At 45.8% G+C, this 20,755-nt stretch overlaps 2 protein-coding genes across 3 annotated transcripts in view; both read left to right on the plus strand.

The window, feature by feature from the left end:
* Window positions 1-16,332, plus strand: part of CACHD1 (cache domain containing 1) — a 95,025-nt gene extending 78,693 nt beyond the window's left edge. Inside the window, exons 12-27 of the mRNA XM_075287938.1 lie at window positions 1,213-1,330; window positions 2,600-2,768; window positions 2,852-2,994; window positions 4,263-4,444; window positions 5,516-5,626; window positions 5,969-6,091; window positions 6,520-6,619; window positions 6,703-6,819; window positions 7,534-7,694; window positions 8,108-8,194; window positions 8,764-8,880; window positions 8,968-9,119; window positions 10,711-10,872; window positions 11,012-11,089; window positions 11,165-11,266; window positions 13,060-16,332. Coding sequence (XP_075144039.1) covers window positions 1,213-1,330; window positions 2,600-2,768; window positions 2,852-2,994; window positions 4,263-4,444; window positions 5,516-5,626; window positions 5,969-6,091; window positions 6,520-6,619; window positions 6,703-6,819; window positions 7,534-7,694; window positions 8,108-8,194; window positions 8,764-8,880; window positions 8,968-9,119; window positions 10,711-10,872; window positions 11,012-11,089; window positions 11,165-11,266; window positions 13,060-13,301 — 2,164 coding nt within the window. The 3' untranslated portion in view covers window positions 13,302-16,332. The remainder of the gene's footprint in view (window positions 1-1,212; window positions 1,331-2,599; window positions 2,769-2,851; window positions 2,995-4,262; window positions 4,445-5,515; window positions 5,627-5,968; window positions 6,092-6,519; window positions 6,620-6,702; window positions 6,820-7,533; window positions 7,695-8,107; window positions 8,195-8,763; window positions 8,881-8,967; window positions 9,120-10,710; window positions 10,873-11,011; window positions 11,090-11,164; window positions 11,267-13,059) is intronic.
* A 3,969-nt stretch (window positions 16,333-20,301) lies between these two features.
* The window catches only part of RAVER2 (ribonucleoprotein, PTB binding 2), a 22,301-nt gene continuing 21,847 nt past the window's right edge, over window positions 20,302-20,755 (plus strand). For both annotated transcript variants that reach the window (XM_075286670.1, XM_075286672.1), the window contains exon 1: window positions 20,302-20,560. In XM_075286670.1, the coding sequence (XP_075142771.1) occupies window positions 20,333-20,560 (228 nt within the window). In that variant the 5' untranslated portion in view covers window positions 20,302-20,332. The remainder of the gene's footprint in view (window positions 20,561-20,755) is intronic.

Here is a 20,755-nt window from a genome sequence, read left to right on the forward strand (position 1 = left end):
GTACAAGAATATAACTATTATAATACTGCCTGTAAGTACAAGAATATAACTACTATAATACTACTCCTATGTACAGGAATATAACTACTATAATACTACTCCTATATACAAGAATATAACTACTATAATACTACCTCCTATGTACAAGAATATAACTACTATAATACTGCTCCTATGTACAAGAATATAACTACTATAATACTACTCCTATGTACAAGAATATAACTACTATAATACTACTCCTATGTACAAGAATATAACTACTATAATACTGCTCCTATGTACAAGAATATAACTACTATAATACTACTCCTATGTACAAGAATATAACTACTATAATACTACTCCTATGTACAAGAATATAACTATTATAATACTACTCCTATGTACAAGAATATAACTACTATAATACTACTCCTATGTACAAGAATATAACTACTACAATACTGCTCCTATGTACAAGAATATAACTACTATAATACTACCTCCTATGTACAAGAATATAACTACTATAATACTACTCCTATGTACAAGAATATAACTACTATAATACTGCTCCTATGTACAAGAATATAACTACTATAATACTGCTCCTATGTACAAGAATATAACTACTATAATACTACTCCTATGTATAAGAATATAACTACTATTATACTACTCCTATGTACAAGAATATAACTACTATAATACTACTCCTATGTACAAGAATATAACTACTATAATACTGCCCCCTATGTACAAGAATATAACTACTATAATACTACTCCTATATACAAGAATATAACTTCTATAATACTACCTCCTATGTACAGGAATATAACTGCTATAATACTACTCCTATGTACAAGAATATAACTACTATAATGCTTCTGTTTGGGGGTTATTATATATGTCTGTATAGGTAGGAGTATATTTTATTTGGCTGGGGTTTCACTTGTTATATCTCTCCTGCCTTCTTAGATGTCTGTATACATGTTGTGTTATTTCTGGTTTCCAGCATGTGACAGTTCTATAATATTCATGTATACCCCCCCCCTATATATTCAGCATACAGTGTGCTGTTGTGATCTCTTTGCCCGGTGACTGGTTTGCTGCAGGTGACAGATGATAACAATTCTCATCGCTGCAGATAGATGCTGTAAGGTCTCTGTCAGAGCCGACTCGTATATTAGTTTGCCTGAGACGTATCAGTGTCTGTTTCCTCCACAGCCTCCCCCTGGGCAGTCAGATTATTGCGGTGCCTGTGAATTCCTCCCTGTCTTGGCACGTCAACAAGCTGCGAGACCCTGGGAAGGAGGCGTATAATGTCAGCTATGCCTGGAAAATGGTAAGACCCTGCTAAGTGCCTGAATTGTAATCCTCTTTATTGGAATAAATGCATGTGGCCGGGATCGCTATAATATCCATCCAGATTTTCCCACATGAAACAATTTTTTTTATAATGTATCCCAGATATTGAATTATACTATACACAGGCTGTAGCATCTGTATTCAGGGTAATATTATGTGTCAATGCAGTTATTATATTACATATAATCACCAGGTCCTGAACTTCTGCAAATACATTACAGTCACTGTGTACATACATTACATTACTTATCCTGTATTATACTCCAGAGCTGCGCTCACTATTCTGCTGGTGCAGTAACTGTGTACATACATTACATTACTTATCCTGTATTATACTCCAGAGCTGCACTCACTATTCTGCTGGTACAGTCACTGTGTACATACATTACATTACTTATCCTGTATTATACTCCAGAGCTGCGCTCACTGTTCTGCTGGTACAGTCACTGTGTACATACATAACATTACTTATCCTGTATTATACTCCAGAGCTGCGCTCACTATTCTGCTGGTACAGTCACTGTGTACATACATTACATTACTTATCCTGTATTATACTCCAGAGCTGCGCTCACTGTTCTGCTGGTACAGCCACTGTGTACATACATAACATTACTTATCCTGTATTATACTCCAGAGCTGCGCTCACTATTCTGCTGGTACAGTCACTGTGTACATACATTACATTACTTATCCTGTATTATACTCCAGAGCTGCGCTCACTGTTCTGCTGGTACAGTCACTGTGTACATACATAACATTACTTATCCTGTATTATACTCCAGAGCTGCGCTCACTATTCTGCTGGTACAGTCACTGTGTACATACATTGCATTACTTATCCTGTATTATACTCCAGAGCTGCGCTCACTATTCTGCTGGTGCAGTCACTGTGTACATACATTACATTACTTATCCTGTATTATACTCCAGAGCTGCACTCAGTATTCTGCTGGTACAGTCACTGTGTACATACATTGCATTACTTATCCTGTACTGATCCTGAGTTATATCCTTTATTCTACTCCAGAGCTGTGCTCACTATTCTGCTAGTTACCAATGTAATCAGTCGGCAGGTATATATAATATATATATAATGCAGGTAGGGTGCAGTATATTTTGTGCCTTGCTCTTTGTATGGATGACTCTTCCCAGATTGTGAATCACTAGTGTGGTCTCTGTGCAGATTGTGCACATGCAGTGAATTCTGGGTGATTTTTGCTCATGGCCTTTGCTCCGCCCCCAGGTCCAGGACACCTCCTTCATCCTGTGTATTGTGGTGATACAGCCAGAAATTCCCGTCAAGCAGTTGAAGAACCTGAACACGGTGCCGAGCAGTAAGCTCCTGTACCACCGCCTGGATCTCCTGGGCCAGCCCTCCGCCTGCCTTCACTTCAAGCAGCTGGCCACACTAGGTAACGCTGGTGGCCGCAGTCAGTAGTCCAGTCCTCCTTCCATAAGACGTATTCCACCATTAAATGGCCGCTTTACGTTGCAGAGAGTCCCACCGTCATGTTGGCAGCCGGAAGCTTCTCTTCTCCATATGAGCATCTGAGTCAGCCGGAGACGAAGCGCATGGTGGAGCATTACACGGCCTATCTCAGCGACAACACCCGGCTTATTGCTAACCCAGGACTCAAGGTGGGTCCAAGATCACTGGTACGAAGCCGCCATATTGAGGACCTTGTCACCTGCTATCACGAGGATATCCTTAAAGGGGTTTTCCAGGATTCAGTATTGATTATCCTTAGTATAGTGGTGTTTTGACTCCTGGCACCCCCACTGATCAGCACTTCAAAGAGCTTTGGTGCCTCTTCGTTTATGAAGCACAGCGCCATTCTTTTGGTAGTGGCAGTGCCTGGTATTGCCGCTCAGTCCCACTCACGGAAATGGGTCTGAGCTGTAATACCAGGCCTTTACTGAATGCCTGGTAAACCGTGAAGGGAACCCTGTGCAGCCCCTTCAGCCAATCATTGGGGTATCAGAAGTGGCCCCCTGATATTGAGGACCTAAGGGTCCTGCAGTCCCACAAGTCCCGTTTACGTGTCCCTATGTTTGGTGTCAGGGCCACCTATTGGCAGACACCATTTAATTCCTGCTGGACCATTGCAGAGACATGTGGTTATGCTGGGGCTTGTAGTTCTCCTCCGACTGTTGTTTGCCGTCCTCGGGGAACAGTTCGGCCTGCTTGTACTTGCCGAGAACTTTCATTGGGTTTGCATTGGGACAAACTTCTATTAATATCGTTTAGGATGAGAATTGGCCATTGGAGGTTACAGGCCCAAAGCCTGAGGCTGCACTACAGGGGAACATGGTGACTCGCTATCCCATAATGACTTTTGTCAGCTACAGCCTTGTCATGGAGACCTGATGTCGATTCAGATCACTGTCCCCATCATCTGCATCTTGTACAGCGGACACCACAAGTCTATGGCCAGTGCGTTTTATACTTAGACAGGGCGGGCGGTAGTACTTTCTCAGTAGTGCAGCCTCAGGCTTTGGGTCTTACATTGAATGATCAGATCTCCGCCTAGAATTGCTGACCATTATCTTCATGCTAGTGCTGTCTGTGACATAAAAAAGGGACATGTCAGAATTTCTCAGTAGTGCAGCCTCAGGCTTTGGGCCTGTAACTTCAGATAATCATATCTCAGCCTAGAAGTGCCGTAGCAAGAAACGGTTTTCACTTTCTTCATCTACATTAAAGGAGCTTTTTCTTCTGGTCGGTCGCCTTGAAGTTTTTTCCGTTTCTGTTCCTACCTCTTCGTATAGATGAAAAGCGATATAAACTTTGTTTTCGAAGATTTGTCCGTCCGGCTTATGCGCGACCTCCGCAGGCGTTGAGCAGATTAATATCCTTTCATGCCCGTCTTTAAAGCTCCCCTGCTATGCCTGTCTTTATCTTCCAGTTTTCTGTCAGAAATGAAGTCATGGCTACCAGTCACGTCACCGCTGAATGGATGAATCAGATGGACATGAGCGGCCTGAACAGCTACATTGTCCGCCGTTACATAGCAACGCCCAATGGGGTGCTCCGAATATACCCGGGATCTCTTATGGACAAAGCGTTTGATCCCACTAGGAGACAATGGTAAGCCGCGGCGCTCGTTACGTCCGTAGTGTCTGGTGCGGTAGATACGGTCTTACTGCCATTTATATGTAGAAAATAATCTTCCCGTTGGCCTCCCTGTCGGCAGGAAGAAGTTTTCATTTTTTATTTTATGGAAAAATTTTCATAAATTTAGTAAATTCTGTGAAGTGAAGCAACGCAGAGATAAGCATCTGTTTAGGCATATGCAATTAAGCCCTCAAGTGCACTGGAGGCGGAGCCTGACGTGGTAGATATGTCTACAAACTTCTTTAATTGTGACAAAGGCATAAAATGAGAATAATATTAAAGGGACAGGATTGGTACCTGTTCCAGAAGAGAGTTGGAGCAGTCACAGTCAATTGTAGGCAAATCAGGCCCCGCCCCCAGTGCACTTGCATATCCAAAAATGATATGCTCTCATCATTGCTATATTGGTCTGTGGCTAAAACGGTCCTATTAAAGGCCAATACATGGCAGTATTATTGGTTTGAGAAGCATTTTGCATCTGACTGACTCCCATGAAGCAGAATGCCCTGGTACGTAGTGACTTATGTTATATAACAATAACAACAACTAGATCCTGCGCAGTAATTTTACATTATAGAATTGGATCTTGTGCAGGGATTTATATTCTATAACAACTAGATCCTGCGCAGGGGTTTATATTATATAACTAGATCCTGCGCAGCGATTTATACTGTATACTAGATCCTGTATAGAGATTTATATTATATAACAAGTAGATCCTGTGCAGCGATTTATATTATATAACTGGATCCTGCGCAGGGATTTATATTATAGAACTGGATCCTGCGCAGCGATTTATATTCTATAACAATTAGATCTAATGCAGCGATTTACTCCCAGTGGAAGTTGCCTGGCAAAAAGTGTTGGTGACCACACATTATAAGGAAAACCTCCATTCTTTACACTGCAGGCATTATAAATGTAATGTGTAGGACACCCTAAAAGTGTCTGTCATGTATCCACATCAGTAGCCATGTAATACACCAGGTGTGAACCTCAGAAGTTATATACATTGATATTCGATTGTATACATTTTTTTTCTAGGTATCTTCATGCATTGGCCAATCCAGGGTTAATCACTTTCACCGGACCGTACCTGGATGTGGGAGGAGCCGGTTACGTGGTCACCATAAGCCATACCGTCCAGTCCTCCAAGTGAGTTGGTGACGTGCAGGTTACTACATAATAATAATAATAATAATAGCTGATTGATAACCTATAGAATGTCGTGACATTACTCTGAACACAGCGTATAGTGTTAACCCGTGAAACGCCACAACTACAACTCCCACCGTGCACTGACTGACACCCATGTAAAGAATTGGGATTTCTAGCCATGGTAGCCAGAATTAAAACCTCCATTCTTTACACTGCAGGCTGCATTCAGCGAATTGGACAGTGGTTCCCCTTTATAGCGTTGTTGTACCCTCCTTGCATGCATGTACTGTTAATTCACGTATGTTTTAGCGAGTAAATCCTCCATCTTGGACTCTTCAGCTCCCAGGTCTCCTCCGGGCACACCGTCGCTGTAATGGGCGTGGACTTTACCCTGCGATACTTCTACAAAGTTCTGATGGAGCTGCTTCCAATATGTAATCAAGATGGCGGCAACAAAATAAGGTAAGATCTCTAAGAAGTGTTCTACACAACTTCATGTTTTCTATCATTGGCGGTGAATTGAGCTTTGCTGCAGTACCAAGCGCGGCCACTATGCAGTGCTACACACCGCGCTTGGTCAGTGACTAGGACGCAGCGCTCACCTGAATTTTGCCGCCTTTTCAATTGGTGCAGGCCCCATGGATAGGATAGGTTGTATGTCAGTCCTGGATAATCCCTTTAAGTGGGTGTATATGTATATAGGATATAGAAAGCTGCAGAACACTTGTTCCTATGACTCACACTTGTAATCCTGTTATCCATCTGCTTTTACCTTTGTGTCCTCTTTCCCGGGGCCTCTGCATTCCCCGGGCTCAGTCACCCATAAACCTGATCTGCAATGAAGATCCCCCTCCCCCGTCTTTCTGTATTCTGACTGGTTGCTTTGATAGGTGCTTCATCATGGAGGACAGAGGTTACCTGGTGGCCCATCCAACACTCATCGACCCTAAAGGCCATGCCCCGGTGGAGCAGCAGCACATCACTCACAAGGTACTACAACCCCCCACCTCTTCCCCCGTGACACATTAGGGTGCAGTAATCAGATCACTTATGAGCCCCATTTTTCTTCCCAGGAGCCTCTAGTTGCCAACGACATCCTCAATCACCCCAATTTCGTCAAGAAGAATCTTTGCAACAGCTTCAGTGACAGAACCGTCCAGCGGTTCTACAAGTTTAACACGAGCCTGGTGGTGAGTCGTCCGCGCGGCAGGAAGCGCCCGATGGAGACTTTCCAGGATAATGAGCGTCTCCGGCTCATTATCCACATGTAGCCAGCAAAGGCCTTATGTCTCCTGACCTACTTATTTCTCCTAAAATCTTCAGACGAGGCGCACATCTCATTTCCCAAAAAAGATTAAAACGTGTGCCAAAAGCGACAGAATTCAGATCGATGTAAAAGTTCGTTTGTAATAGAAATCTCATTTAGAGGATTGGTAGGAGTCAGAGCGTGCCGCTGCTATGGGGCTTATGATGAGATGGGGCATGGTGCTGAGTTACCGCTACAACTTTCAGCAGCCACCACTAGGGGGCGCAGGGTGCAAAGAGATTTACATCTAGGTTTATAAATTCTTGTGTATTGAGCTCCCTCTAGTGGTGGTAACTGAACGCTGCAAGATTTACCATACAGTGGGGATTGAGCACTATATGACGGAGATTATTCAGGGTATTCATGGCAGATTTCTGGTGCATGGAGGAGAGAGACTAGCATATTGCTTGCTGGGAGTTGTAGTGTACAAGTAATTGCTATTGCAATGATGATACTTTATGAGCCTATGTTGCACCTATTATGGAGTGGGGATCTAAAATTCCCCACAACTTTCCTTCTCTTCTGATCCAAGTCGTGTTTGTGATGGGTGAGGTTCAGTAATAGATTCAGTTTATTGTACTCCTTATTTTTCCTGCAGGGGGATCTGACCAATCTTGTCCACGGCAGCCATTGCTCCAAATACCGACTGACACGGATCCCTGGAACCAATGCCTTTGTGGGCATAGTGAACGAGACCTGTGATTCCCTGGCTTTCTGTGCCTGCAGCATGGTGGACAGACTGTGCCTGAATTGTCACAGGTAGGACATGGGAAGAGTATACAATTATATGCGGAGGCGCTGTGTTTATAAATGCGCTCTTTGGGGTTACATAGGTCATCGTCCTACGTAACTATAGAACGTTACATTATTTTTGGGATCTCTTCTTGCTGTTAGCAAAGAGAAACCTCTAAAATCCACAGCTGAAGCCTTGTTACAGTGGCCATTGTAAGTTCAGCAGATCTGCAGCACAATTCTTCCTCCCCCATTTGGGTGCAGTGGTGTCAGTGCATTGTCTAGACTGGATGTAAGCGTAACAAACCCTCAGCTGTGAGATGTCTTAGGTCTGCACATGGAGTTCTACTTGCTGTCAGCAAAGCGTTGGGTTTTTAAGACCATTTATGAAGTTATTTGTCTTAATTCTCATTGTGGGTTTTTTTTTTTTGGACTCTTAGAATGGAGCAGAATGAATGTGAATGTCCCTGTGAGTGCCCCCTGGAGGTCAACGAGTGTACTGGCAACCTAACAAATGCGGAAAGCAGGTAAGTGCTCCTGTAACTTGGTCATCCAAACGGTATACAGTCCTCTTACTTATCAGCTAACAGAGCTGGGTAGCGTGGTATACAACAGACTACAAAGAGAAGAAGTCCTGACATCATCAATGAGACATCTGAGCTGTAAAACAGACCCGTCTATGCTTGCTAGAACTCCATATTTCCAGCAGGTGGCGGTAAGGTTGCAGATTGGTTTCATAGGGAGGCCTCTGATATAATAATGGGGCCGGCTACAACGTCCAGCAGAGGACAACCTGCTCTGTAACCAGATGTGGAGGCGATCACCGGAGTTTTGGGGATTATTTCAGAAGTGTAGAGGTGATCACCGGAGTTTTGGGGATTATTTCAGAAGTTCTAACCAGGGTATCAATGATATAGGTTATGATGCTATTGTCAGATGCCTGGAGGGGGCGCTCTGACACCAGGGTAAGCCCTTGACTAGTCAGTATCTACTACAGAATTAGATAGTCAGTGGTTATACCGTGACCTCAGCCAGGTGTATTGTCTGCTGCCAGGACTATGACACGGATCCTGATCTGTTATTGCTTCACCCCCAGGAACCCGAGCTGTGAGGTCCACCAGGAGCCCATGACCTTCACAGTGCTGGATCCCAACCTCCAAGATGCCCTGTCACAGTGTGTCAACACGGGATGTACTCAGAGGATGGAGAGCGGGTACTGTCTACATCTATACACATTATATATAGCCAGTATATATACAGAGAGCGAAGGCCTCAGGACTAACACCCTCTCTCTCTACAGTTATTGCTTTGGGGTGCTGGACTGTGAGTGGTGTATGGTGGACAGCGATGGAAAGACCCACCTGGACCGCCCGTATTGTGCCCTCCAGAAGGAATGCTTTGGTGGCATTGTCGGAGCCAGGAGCCCTTATGCTGATGATTTGGGGTCTATTGGTAAGGGGCACATATCATGTCTTGTCATGTCTACAAATGCAGTACAGATCAAGAGGGAGGTGTTTATTGAGACTTTTATGAAAGTTTAGGCTCCTCCTGTCTGTTTACTTGTGTCATTGATTTCCTATGTTAATGCAACCTCAGCAGCCACTCCGTTCCACATTGGTGCACTAGTGCTGGTTTTTATCAGTTTTTGTCATGAAACTTGAAATTTTAGTAAGTTTAAAAGTTTGGGCATTACTTCATGGTAAGGCGCCACCTGGTGTTCAGATTATTATATAGCCATATAAAAATCCATTTAAAGAGATTCTAAAAAAAACATTTTTTTGTGGATGAGACGTCGGAATAGTCTTTAGAAAGGCTATTGGTCTCTTACCTTTAGATGTGATCTCCGCCGCGCCGTTCCTTAGAAATACCGTTTTTTACCGGTATGCAAATTAGTTATCTCGCAGCGATGGGGGCGGGCCCCAGTGCTGGAAATGCGATGGGGCGTCCCCACTGCTGCTCGAGAACAGGTTCCAGCAACGCCTCTATCTTCGGCTGGATCTTCCCCTTCTTTTGTCGTCTTTCTTTGGCGTCACCTCCGACGCTTGCGTAGTTGGCTCTGCCAGTGAGACACTAGTAGAGCCGACTGCGCATGCGCGCAATTGCGGACTCAGAACTATGGCCACCGGCCGGCACGCTGAAGAAAGATGACGAAAGAAGGGGAGGATCCAGCCGAAGATAGAAGCGTCGCTGGAGCCTGTTCTCGAGCTGCAGTGGGGACGCCCCCATCGCTGCGAGAGAACTAATTTGCATACCTGTAAAAACCAGTATTTCTAAGGAACGGCGATCACATCTAAAGGTAAGAGATGAATAGCCTCTCTAAAGGCTACTCCGACGTCTTAGCCACAAAAAAAAGGGTTTTAATGGTAGAATCCCTTTAATGAGCTGAGTACTGGTGGACACACATGCTCAATCACGTCCTCTTACTGAGCTGAGCACTGATGGACGCACATGCTCTCTCATGTCCACCTAATGAGCTGAGCACTGATGGACGCACATGCTCAGTCACGTCCACCTAATGAGCTGAGCACTGATGGACGCACATGCTCTCTCATGTCCACCTAATGAGCTGAGTACTGGTGGACACACATGCTCTCTCATGTCCACCTAATGAGCTGAGTACTGATGGACCCACATGCTCAGTCACGTCCACCTAATGAGCTGAGTACTGGTGGACGCACATGCTCAATCACGTCCTCTTACTGAGCTGAGTACTGGTGGACGCACATGCTCTCTCATGTCCACCTAATGAGCTGAGTACTGATGGACCCACATGCTCAGTCACGTCCACCTAATGAGCTGAGTACTGGTGGACGCACATGCTCAATCACGTCCTCTTACTGAGCTGAGTACTGGTGGACGCACATGCTCTCTCATGTCCACCTAATGAGCTGAGTACTGATGGACGCACATGCTCAGTAACGTCCTCCTATTGATCTGAGTACTGGTGGACGCACATGCTCAGTCCTGTCCACCTATTGAGCTAATTACTTGATATATATAATTTATTAGACAGCTGCTTTAAGTCATGACTCTGTTCTCCCAGGTGATGAGGTCATCACCCTGAATATGATAAAGAGCGCCCCAGTTGGACCGGTCGCTGGCGGTATAATGGGTTGTATAATGGTGCTGGTCCTTGCTGTCTATGCTTACCGACATCAGATTCACCGTAGAAGCCACCAGCACATGTCACCGCTGGCCGCACAGGGTAAGTTACCACTAAATTCTGTCTCCGTTATTGCAGTTCAGTCCCATTTATATTGCAATACCCAACACAGCCACAAAGGGGCGATGTTTTTGGAAAGAAAAAAGCAATCCTTTATTTCATTACTGCTCTTTCTCTGCAGAGATGTCAGTGCGGATGTCCAACCTGGAAAACGACCGTGACGAGAGAGACGACGACAGCCATGAGGACCGCGGGATCAGTGAGTAACTTACCTTCTTGTAACACCAGTCATAGATGTGTGTGCGGTGACCTAACAATGCGCTTATGTCTCCAGTCAGTAACACCAGGTTCATAGCGGCAGTGATCGAAAGACATGCGCACAGCCCCGAGCGGCGACGGCGTTACTGGGGACGATCAGGAACAGAAAGTGATCACGGTAAGGGGAAAGTAGTGGTTATGCTTATCACACTAACTTATTGTTAACTGCCCAGTGCGCGGGATAAAAAAATAATCTACACCCTTAGATGGTAGCCATCAGAAAAATCTGACTCCTCCTGCAAAAACAAACCCTCATAGGTTACCAAGTTGCTGAGTTCTTAGGGGTATAGTCAGCCATGGCAGGTATTCTGCAGATTTTCCACCTGCAAAAACTGCAGATGATCAGTCCAAGTATCAACACTCTGATGGGATATGAGGGTTTTTTTTTTTTTTGCAGGAGGTGTTATAGTTTTTCACTGGTACTATTCTGGGATATATATAATTTCGCCATTTGTGAACGTTGCGCGTGCCATTCTGCGACAAGTTCATGTCAGATAATTAGTACATGTGGACGTACCCTGAAGTCAGCGCTTAAAGAGTTAACTGCCCCGGGGATGGGTGGGGAGTATAGATATGTACACACACACAGAGGTTATAGATAGATAGAATCTATATATAGGGGCAAGTCATGCAAATGACTGATAAAAATAAATGCTGCAATTACCAAATTTCTATCTCCTTCCTCTTTTTTTGCACCCGGGTAACCAGTAGTAACTGGTCGTCATCCAGAAAGTGATGCTTCATGTTCTGCAGAAATTATAACGCTGCAGATCACTTTGGCGGAGATCCCAGATCGTTGATTATAGAGCGGCGCTGTAATGAATGATCCGGCGACTCTCGTCTCATCTGCCGCAGGGGGGTCCTCTGGGTTCTAGCTGGGGGTGAGGGCGACAATCACTATGAGGTTAATGTTGTGACTCCTCAATTTCCTTTTGGATAAAATTCTAATAGTCTAGAAAATCTAATCCGGCGTATATGACAGATCAGAAGTTTGAAGAAGCGCAGCGAGACGGTGAATTCTCAAGTACGGCGGCTCGCCCTGTGTATAGTAATGTCAGAAGGCGCAGCTTGTCCTGCTCATGAACTCTCATAGGGAAGTTCTGCAACTTTCTAATGGACTTTGTTCCAGTTTCTTACAATTGTCAAGTTCCCTGTGCAGACCTATAGCGTCTTACAGCTGAGGGTTTGCTACAGTTGAATCCAATCTAGATGATCCCATGTTGACCAAACGGTCTAAAGGTGACCGATCAGATTAGCAGATCGCTTTCCATACCTTACAGTTTCCGTGTGACAGACCAACCATCTAATGCGTATGGGGCCCACCGAACTCTCCCCCAGTGTCTGTTGTCAGAGGCGAGGGGGACGGAAGGATGGTAATATTTTTTGGCCTGAGTACAGAAGCCTTCACTGACAGCAAACAGAGAAACTTAAAGGGATCAGTCAGACACAATTTTTTTCTAGGTACCACGTAGGAATAGCCTTAAGAAAGGCTATTGGTCTCCTACCTTTCGTTGTCTTCTCCGCGCCGCCATTCACCTACCAGTTCTTGTCGGTATGCAAATTAGCTCTCTCGCAGCACTGGGGGCATCCCCAATGCTGCGAGAGAACTCTCTCCAGCACCGCCTCCATCTTCATCAGCAGCATCATCTTCTTTCGGTGATGTCTTGTAACTTCTAGGCCTTGGGCTGAGCGGACTGCGCATGCCCACAGGCCACAAGAAAATGGCCGCTTGCACAGTATTGTAAGTGGCCATTTTGTCGTGGCCTGTGGGCATGTAATCTAGAGATTACCTGTGATTTATGACCTATCCTAAGGATGTCACCACTTGGATCTGAAGTTTATGACGCAATCCTTTTGCTTTGCTTTGTATTTTTTCGCATTATTCCTAATTAATGTTTCTGTTCCCTTTAGGCTACAGCACTATGAGTCCACAGGAGGACAGCGAGAACCCTCCATGTAACAACGACCCGTTATCAGCGGGGGTGGACGTGGGCAACCACGACGAGGACCTAGAACCCGACACCCCACCCCAGACTGCTGCTCTGTTGAGCCACAAGTTCCACCACCACTATAGACTCCACCACCCGACGTTACACCACAGCCATCACCTGCAGGCGGCGGTCACCGTGCATTCTGTAGACGCAGAGTGTTGATGAACTCTACGGAGGTTGCATTGCCCCAGCCCTTACCCCGAGACCCCCCCCCCCATGCTGCTGCTGCCCCCATATCTGCAGCATACGTTTACAATGCCACGTGTGTACAGGACCTGACATGGCACTAAACAATGCAAACTTTTTCTACGGACCTCTCCGGTGATAACTTCTTGCCTTGCGAAGATGGGACATTGACTGCAAAGCACATAATGGGTCTGTAACACGGAATATGCGAAAAACAGAGGAAGAATATTTGTTTTTATAAGAAAAAAAAAAATTTTAAATAATGGAAAAAAAAATTGAACTCGCAACGAGCAGAATTGTGAATAGTTTCATATAAGAAAAAAATGCATCTCAATTTTTAAGGAAAGGATTATTTTTCTACTATTTATTTGTCAAGGACTTAAGGGACGGTGGATCTTACACTCCCGACGCGTTTTTGGCCTTATCAGAGGAGGACGCTGCGGTCAGATACTCTTCCCCCTCTCCCCCCCCCCACTCCCCTTCCTCAGTGTAATGGCAGACTACTCCGATCCTGTGAACTATATTACCCCTGGACACTAGGGGTAGATTTTTTTTTTCTTTTAGCCTTCTGCTCCTCAGGGGCATTTACTAAACAAGAAACGCGTTGCTGTACAATCTTCTGGTTTTCATGTGTTCCGATAAGCGGCTGGATTGTGCGATCTTCAGGAGGGATGAAGCTCGAGGGTCTCGCCTTGTAGTATTTGCAGCCCATTTTCTTGGATATTTTTGGGTTTTTTATGATTTTAACCACTGTTTTACTAGACTTTTTCTTCCACTACAACCACTGTGTCTTTACTGTACTCTATGTGCCGCTGACAATCCAGACGTTATGGGGATTTGGGAGGGGGGTGGGGACCTTGGAGCTTGCACGGACAATGGGAAGGCAATCTACATTTAATATGGAGTCATTTTTGTTTGTTGCGTCTTACTCCCTGCTCCAATCACATGTAAAGCTGCTTGCTAGGATCTTTAGCGGTGGGCAAATCTCATGGCTAGCTGATGTCACTTGGTGTAGAGTGAGTCTATACAGTAGGCAGCTTTGGGTGTGATTGGAGGAAAAATAACATCAAACTAGCAAAGGATAAAAATAAAGTAAATCCACCCGTTTGGCACCATTACTGCTGGGTTTACACCATTAAAGGGGGTGTCTCATAAAGAAAACCCTTGTCTGTAGGTGGTGGTAGGGTATATGGATGTCATCCCTTCTGCAGGACTCCTATAGGAGTGACTCCCATTTTGGAGTTCACCTGAATTGGCCACTGTGTAATTCTACATCTCACCTGTAGTGGGCGCTCTATGGGAAATGCTTAGCTGGCTGCAACTTCCTCCAGCGAGATCGGCTGATGCCATGAACTGAACCCCTTTAATAGGTAGACAGTAGATATCTGGATTTTTATCCTCATCATCATCAGATGGATGGAGTGTAGAATAAAATCCAGAAAATTGATAGTCTGGCATTTACAGGGCTCTGGATTATCAGAATGGTGATTGTCCGATACATTAACCCTTCTATATTGTCCCCCTCCCCCCACCGCACACACACTCCGTTACTCCAGTTTCTGTAAACCTGACTCTTCCCGCTCCTCGCTGTGTATTGACCTCTGTTGTCCCCCTAAATCTTGTATCTGTGATGACCTGGAGGTAAAGTCGCCATCTCAAATCCATATTTTTCAGAATCCTTTAAAAAAAAAAAAAAGAAAAAAAATTCTGAAATCTGCAGCAGAGACTTGAGGTCGGACTGAAGCTGTACAGGGTCAGGCCATAGAGGGATAAAATGCGTGTGATAAATCTGTCGTATGTCTGCACTGAAATCTACGCCAGCTCAAAACCCGATGGCGCAAATGATCTTAGCTCTGATTGGTAGCACCGCCCAGGCCACTCCTCCTTTCAGGAAAATGGCATAGAAAAGTTGCAAATTTTTTTGCAAAATTTTTTTCGTGCGCTGTATACCAGAAAACTAGCGTATGAGGCACGAGAAATGTCCCCTATTATGTTCAATTCAACCCAAAAAATGCTGCACCGTTCACAGATAAACCCGCCAAGTACTGCCCGAATGTGCTGTATATGAATCTTCTCCGACAGATCCAACATGGAAGATAATTCCGTTGCACGTGGTACGTTACAGCTCTAGTATGGCGTCCGTACAAGTCTATGAACCCACACAACCACATATAATATAGGGGCAGACGCCTCCATAATATGGCGCGGTATAGCGTCCCCCGGCCTGATCAAACACATCGCCGCACATGCATACAGTGTCTCAGTTTGGAACAATACTTTTGTTGACATTTGCCAAATTCACAAACATATTGCGCCTATGTGTTGTAATCGGCTGCATTTCCTGCACACTCCAGAGGTACTCCAGGTATAGCAGGGCGGACATTTTGGCACAAACTTTTCCCCAGTTAGGCCTCACCTTACACTGAAAGCTGCGTAGTGAAAATTGCAGGGTTGTTTTTGCAAAAATTTGCACCTTTTTTCTACTCTGTGCCAACCACGTTGATTTCAGGAACAGGGGTGTGGCGTGGGTGGGGAAGTCGATTTATTATAGTATATGCGTACATATCAGGGTGCAGGCGCACAGTCCCACAGCAGGTTCGCCGCCTCACAGCCTATGCCAATACAAGGGGGCAAAAGCGTATGCGCCAATCTTCATAAATTCCCTCTATTGCCTTCATATATGGCGGATGTGTACCGATACACTACAATCATGTACTGAACATGGCTGCCTTCTAACTATGGTGACGGGCCCCTGACTATTGTTGCCTGAGGGGCCCCCATGTCCTCTTCCAGATTCAGTGTCCTATGAGAACCGCTACACAACAGCGGACTCCGTATAGGGGGAGCGTACAGCGCCGAGGTCGTCCAAGCTTTATACTGTGTATAAACTGTAAGCGAATGAGAAGTCTGTATATAAAGACCGATTTGTGAATAATTTTTGGGGTTGTTCTAATTACTTTCATGTTTCTGCAAATTATTTCTATGTACGGATCCATAACGTTTCTACAGCCGGAAAAAACTAAATAAAAAAATTATTTGACAAAATCTGTATATTTTATTATAATAATCTGTCTATATGATAGTATAATAATGCTGATATATTATAGTGTAATATTTATGACTGACCAGCAAGGCGGCGCTATCTATGAGTTACTTTAGGCGCCGCACCGTTCTCTATGGTCTGTAGGCCTCAATGATCAAGTTCTGCCATTGTTGCCCATAGCAACCAATCACAGCTCAGCTTTCATTGCCAAAGCTGCTCTGGGGAAATGATAGCTAAACTGTGATTGGTCGCCATCAGCAACAAAGATAACAAGCTCTGGCAGCCATGTTTATGAAGACTGGTGGCTGGAAAACATTGAAGATACTAACCTGCGACTAAAATCTTAACAGGTTTGGATTTTCTGCCATGGTCTGTCGCAATGCTATAAAATTTTTGTTGTAACTTTTCGTCACGTGAAAAATGTCGCCGTATAGCCCTGGCGTTCTAAAAGCTCGTATCCAGGAAGGATGGAGGAGTCTCCTTAGCAAGGCCTCATAGCCAGACCTAAATTTTGCAGTCCGATTGCCATGGGCACCAAGTTCTACCCTGGGTTTGTTTTGTGTAAGTCCCTACCCCCTATGATTTCTCTCAGCAGCACAGAGTATTTAAGCAGACAAAAGACTTGATCTGGTGGAAAGAAGTTTGACCGGGAGCGTTTGTGAGTTCGCGTTAGAAGATTTCGGGGTAAGTGTTGCCTACTGTACCTGAGGAGGAGAAACATCGCTGCTGATACGTCCCGAAGGTTCAGTGATAAATCTAGAATTTTCCTTTGCTGCCATCGACACTAGATTTTTGGAATGGATTTGATTACCCCAGAAATAGCGCCTCTTATGTCTGTGGCTGTGTTTAGGTATTGCACTTGCAATACTAGAAATGGCCTGTGGACACGAGTGGCGCTCTTTCGTGGTGCGTATCACCACCACTCAGACCACTAGGAAAGCTGGGTGTAACAGCGGCCATATTGGCTGTCACACCCCCCCCCCCCCCACGACAGTTTGTAGCTTTATGACTAATATTTTCCTCTGCAGTGATGTGTGAGCGCTGCACCCACTTCCTGGAACAGTCCCCGGTGTGTACATACAACTCCGTGTGTGTTCAGTTGTGTACATACAACGTCTCGCACACCGCGTTCACTGCAGTAAAATAACAGACGACCCCTAAGACTAAGAACCTGCCTAACCAGACCGAATGGCGCCCCGGCCTGGCACACTGCAACACAAGTCCATTAGTCCGGCATATACCTGCCATATGATATATTCTGGCTTATCAGACTGGGAGTCCTGTGGCTGCCACATGGGGGCGTAACTGTAAAGGGTACAGTGGCCTTGGTGTCACCCATGGGCCCCCGCCATACAGGGAGTCACAGTATAAGTGACACATGGTACAGCGCTTACACCCAGTGCAACAACATGAAGTTACACTGCAGTCGGTAAATTCCAGTTTTCCCTCCTCAGTACCCCAAAGTGACAAAGTGACGGCACAAGTTTGGAAGTCTTCAATTTATTTAAAAGCAAAACTAAAATCTTGCATTGACCCAGGCGGATTTAGTTGCAGCAGCTTTGGCAGGGATTGCAGCCTCCAGTCTTCTTGAGCACGATGCCACAAGGTTTGCACACCTGGATTTGTTTCTGTGATACTTCTGTGCAGATCCTCTCGCACTCCGTCTGCCTGGATGGGGCCGTCATTGGTTGTTTTTAGGCCGAGGCCCCACATGGCAAAAATACAACGTTTTTTGTTGCAGATTTTGATGCGGTTTTTTGAGCCAGGAGTGGATTCAACAGAAGGGAAACATCTGCGGCTCGGTTCACACTTTGACTCCAAAAAACGTAGTGTTTCCATAACGTGGGGTCTCCAGAGATGTTGGATTGGGTTCATGTTCGGGTTCTGTCTGGGCCACTCCAGGGCGTTCACCAAGGGCTTATTCAGAGCGAGGGGGAAAACTTATTTATTTTAACACAAGGCTGCAAAATCTGAAAAAGTGAAAGTGTCTGAAGACTTTCCAGATCCCGTGTATGTTTATTCTGCACCTTTGTTCGGCCCCATTCACATGATTTAGATCTGGTCTGGATTTTGGTGCAGGTTTCTGGAAAAAAAAAAAGTTTTCTTCAATTTTGCTAATGATGAGAGGAACAAATCCTGAGCACCAGCATGGGACTTACAGGTGCAGGTAGGTGGCGCCGCTCTATGCTACGTCCTTATGCATGGCTCCGGTGGGTGACACTTGTGGGAATAGCCGTTTAGGGTGTGTTCACACAGCACATATATTCATGAGCAGTAATCCAGAGGTTTTGTACTTAATGTGTGTTATTAGGGAGCCTTCACACGGAGTAAACACGCCTGTATTTTTTTGCAAAATACACGTGTAAAAATAAGACTCCCATTGACGTCAATGATCTTTTTTACAAGTGTAAAAATACGCCTGTAAAATGTCATTGAAGTCAATGGGAGTCTTATTTTTACACGTGTATTTTGCAAAAATACAGGCGTGTTTACTCCGTGTGAAGGCTCCCTGACACAGGTGAAATACAGTGACCTGCTCTCCATTACTGCAAATAACAAAGCGCAGCCTTAATCACTTGTCAGACCTTCTAGCAGATGTGCATTGTAAGGATGTTGAAGGGCCCCCAGGATCTCTCCTCCAGGGGCCCAGAGCCCAGGAACACTGCTGAGCCCTAAGTCCAGGGGTGACATGGTTAACCACGACCATAACTCCTATTACACCTCCAAAGATCCCGGGCCACACTGCGACCCCATCACTAGTGTAAATGATTGGAGTCTCGCTGCACCCTGGGGGCCCCAGCGACCTTCAGTCACCAAATAATCCAGAAATATCCAATGCTTCTGTGACTAGGGGTCAGGGTGGCGGCACATTAGGGGGTCACAACGAGACTCCATTCATATACATTAGTGACAGGGTCATAGAGCGACCCGGAGATCTTTAGTCACACAACGGAGTCGCTGCCAACGTCGCCAGTGAGCCTGGGCCTCGCAACATCCTGGAACAGGATCTGTCCAGAGATGTGTCCTGTGATAATACAGGAGTGTGTGTATGGGGCCAAAGAAAACAACCTGGCCAGCACTGAACAGTGTGCACGGAGCCTAAGGGGGCCTTCACACGGAGTAAACATGCTTGTATTTTTGCAAAATATACGTGTAAAAATACACTTGTATTGAAGTCAATGGGAGTCTTATTTTTACACGTGTATTAAAAATACACGCGTGTTTACTCCATGTGAAGGCTCCCTTAGAGCGAATTCACACACTGTGCAGAACGTTTTGCAACTGAAAACTCCTCTCCCTCCCGGCCCTATACAGATGAATGAGACGGACGCAAGAAATTCAACCTTAAAGCCTCGTTCACACAACGGTGCAAAAAAAAAATTTTCAATGCAATGGGACACACTTTTTTTTTTTTTGCAATTTTTGCCACGTTGTGGTATAACAGGTATAAACTTTGCGCAAAAATTGCCAGTGTGTCCTTTTTACGCCGTCCTCACGGCTTTTTGTGATTGGCGTATTTCTGATGGGTTACGGCGTCGGTTTCAGCGCAGACGTGGAGCGCGCACCTCATGTGCGCCAGACGTGGAGCCAGAACAGACGCACAAGGTCTCATCAATGCAGACGGATGCTGTAGTGTGAATAAGGCTTAGGGCTGAAATCACACCTGCAGGATTTGGTGCATTTTTTGATGCAAAAACAAGAATGAAATAGGAAAGAAAAAAAACAAAAAAACTAGCAGCCTCAGACAAGCCGCGTCCTCCACTGCTGCACTGAAACCTGCACGTGTGATTCCAGCCCTATGATAACGTGTGTGCGGTCCGGTGAGCGGCTGTCCCCAGCACTAGACCCGGGCTCGGTGCCCTCAGTGACCGTTGACACGAGCGGGAGGCTCCGGTGTGTGGGCGGGGTCTCCTTGGCTCCGCCTCGCCCTTATAGCCAGGCACACAGAGCCAGCCGCAGCAAAATGGCGGCGCAGGGCACCGGGCTGCCCCTGAACTCTGCGGAGTGGGGGGGCTCCGGGCCTGAGGGGGAGACGGCGGCCGAGGCCCCGGGGGGTGAAGCCTGGAGAGCCTGTGCTCGGGCCCCGCTGGAGTCTGCAGAGATCCGGAGGAGGCTGGACGGGACCCGGCGGGAGCTGGAGAACCGGAGGAAGGTCCTGGTGCGGAACCTGCCACACGACTGCGGCAGCCAGGTGAGGGGAGAGGAGGGGAGGAGGCCGGGGAGGTGTGACAGGTAACGGGGGAGGTGAGGAGGACCCCGACTACATGACTGAGGGAGACATAACAGGACCCGACTACATGACTGAGGGAGACATAACAGGACCCGACTACACGACTGAGGGAGACCTAACAGGACCCGACTACACGACTGAGGGAGACATAACAGG

This window comes from Leptodactylus fuscus, chromosome 9, assembly GCF_031893055.1.
Source record: "Leptodactylus fuscus isolate aLepFus1 chromosome 9, aLepFus1.hap2, whole genome shotgun sequence".
NCBI classification, from domain to species: domain Eukaryota; kingdom Metazoa; phylum Chordata; class Amphibia; order Anura; family Leptodactylidae; genus Leptodactylus; species Leptodactylus fuscus.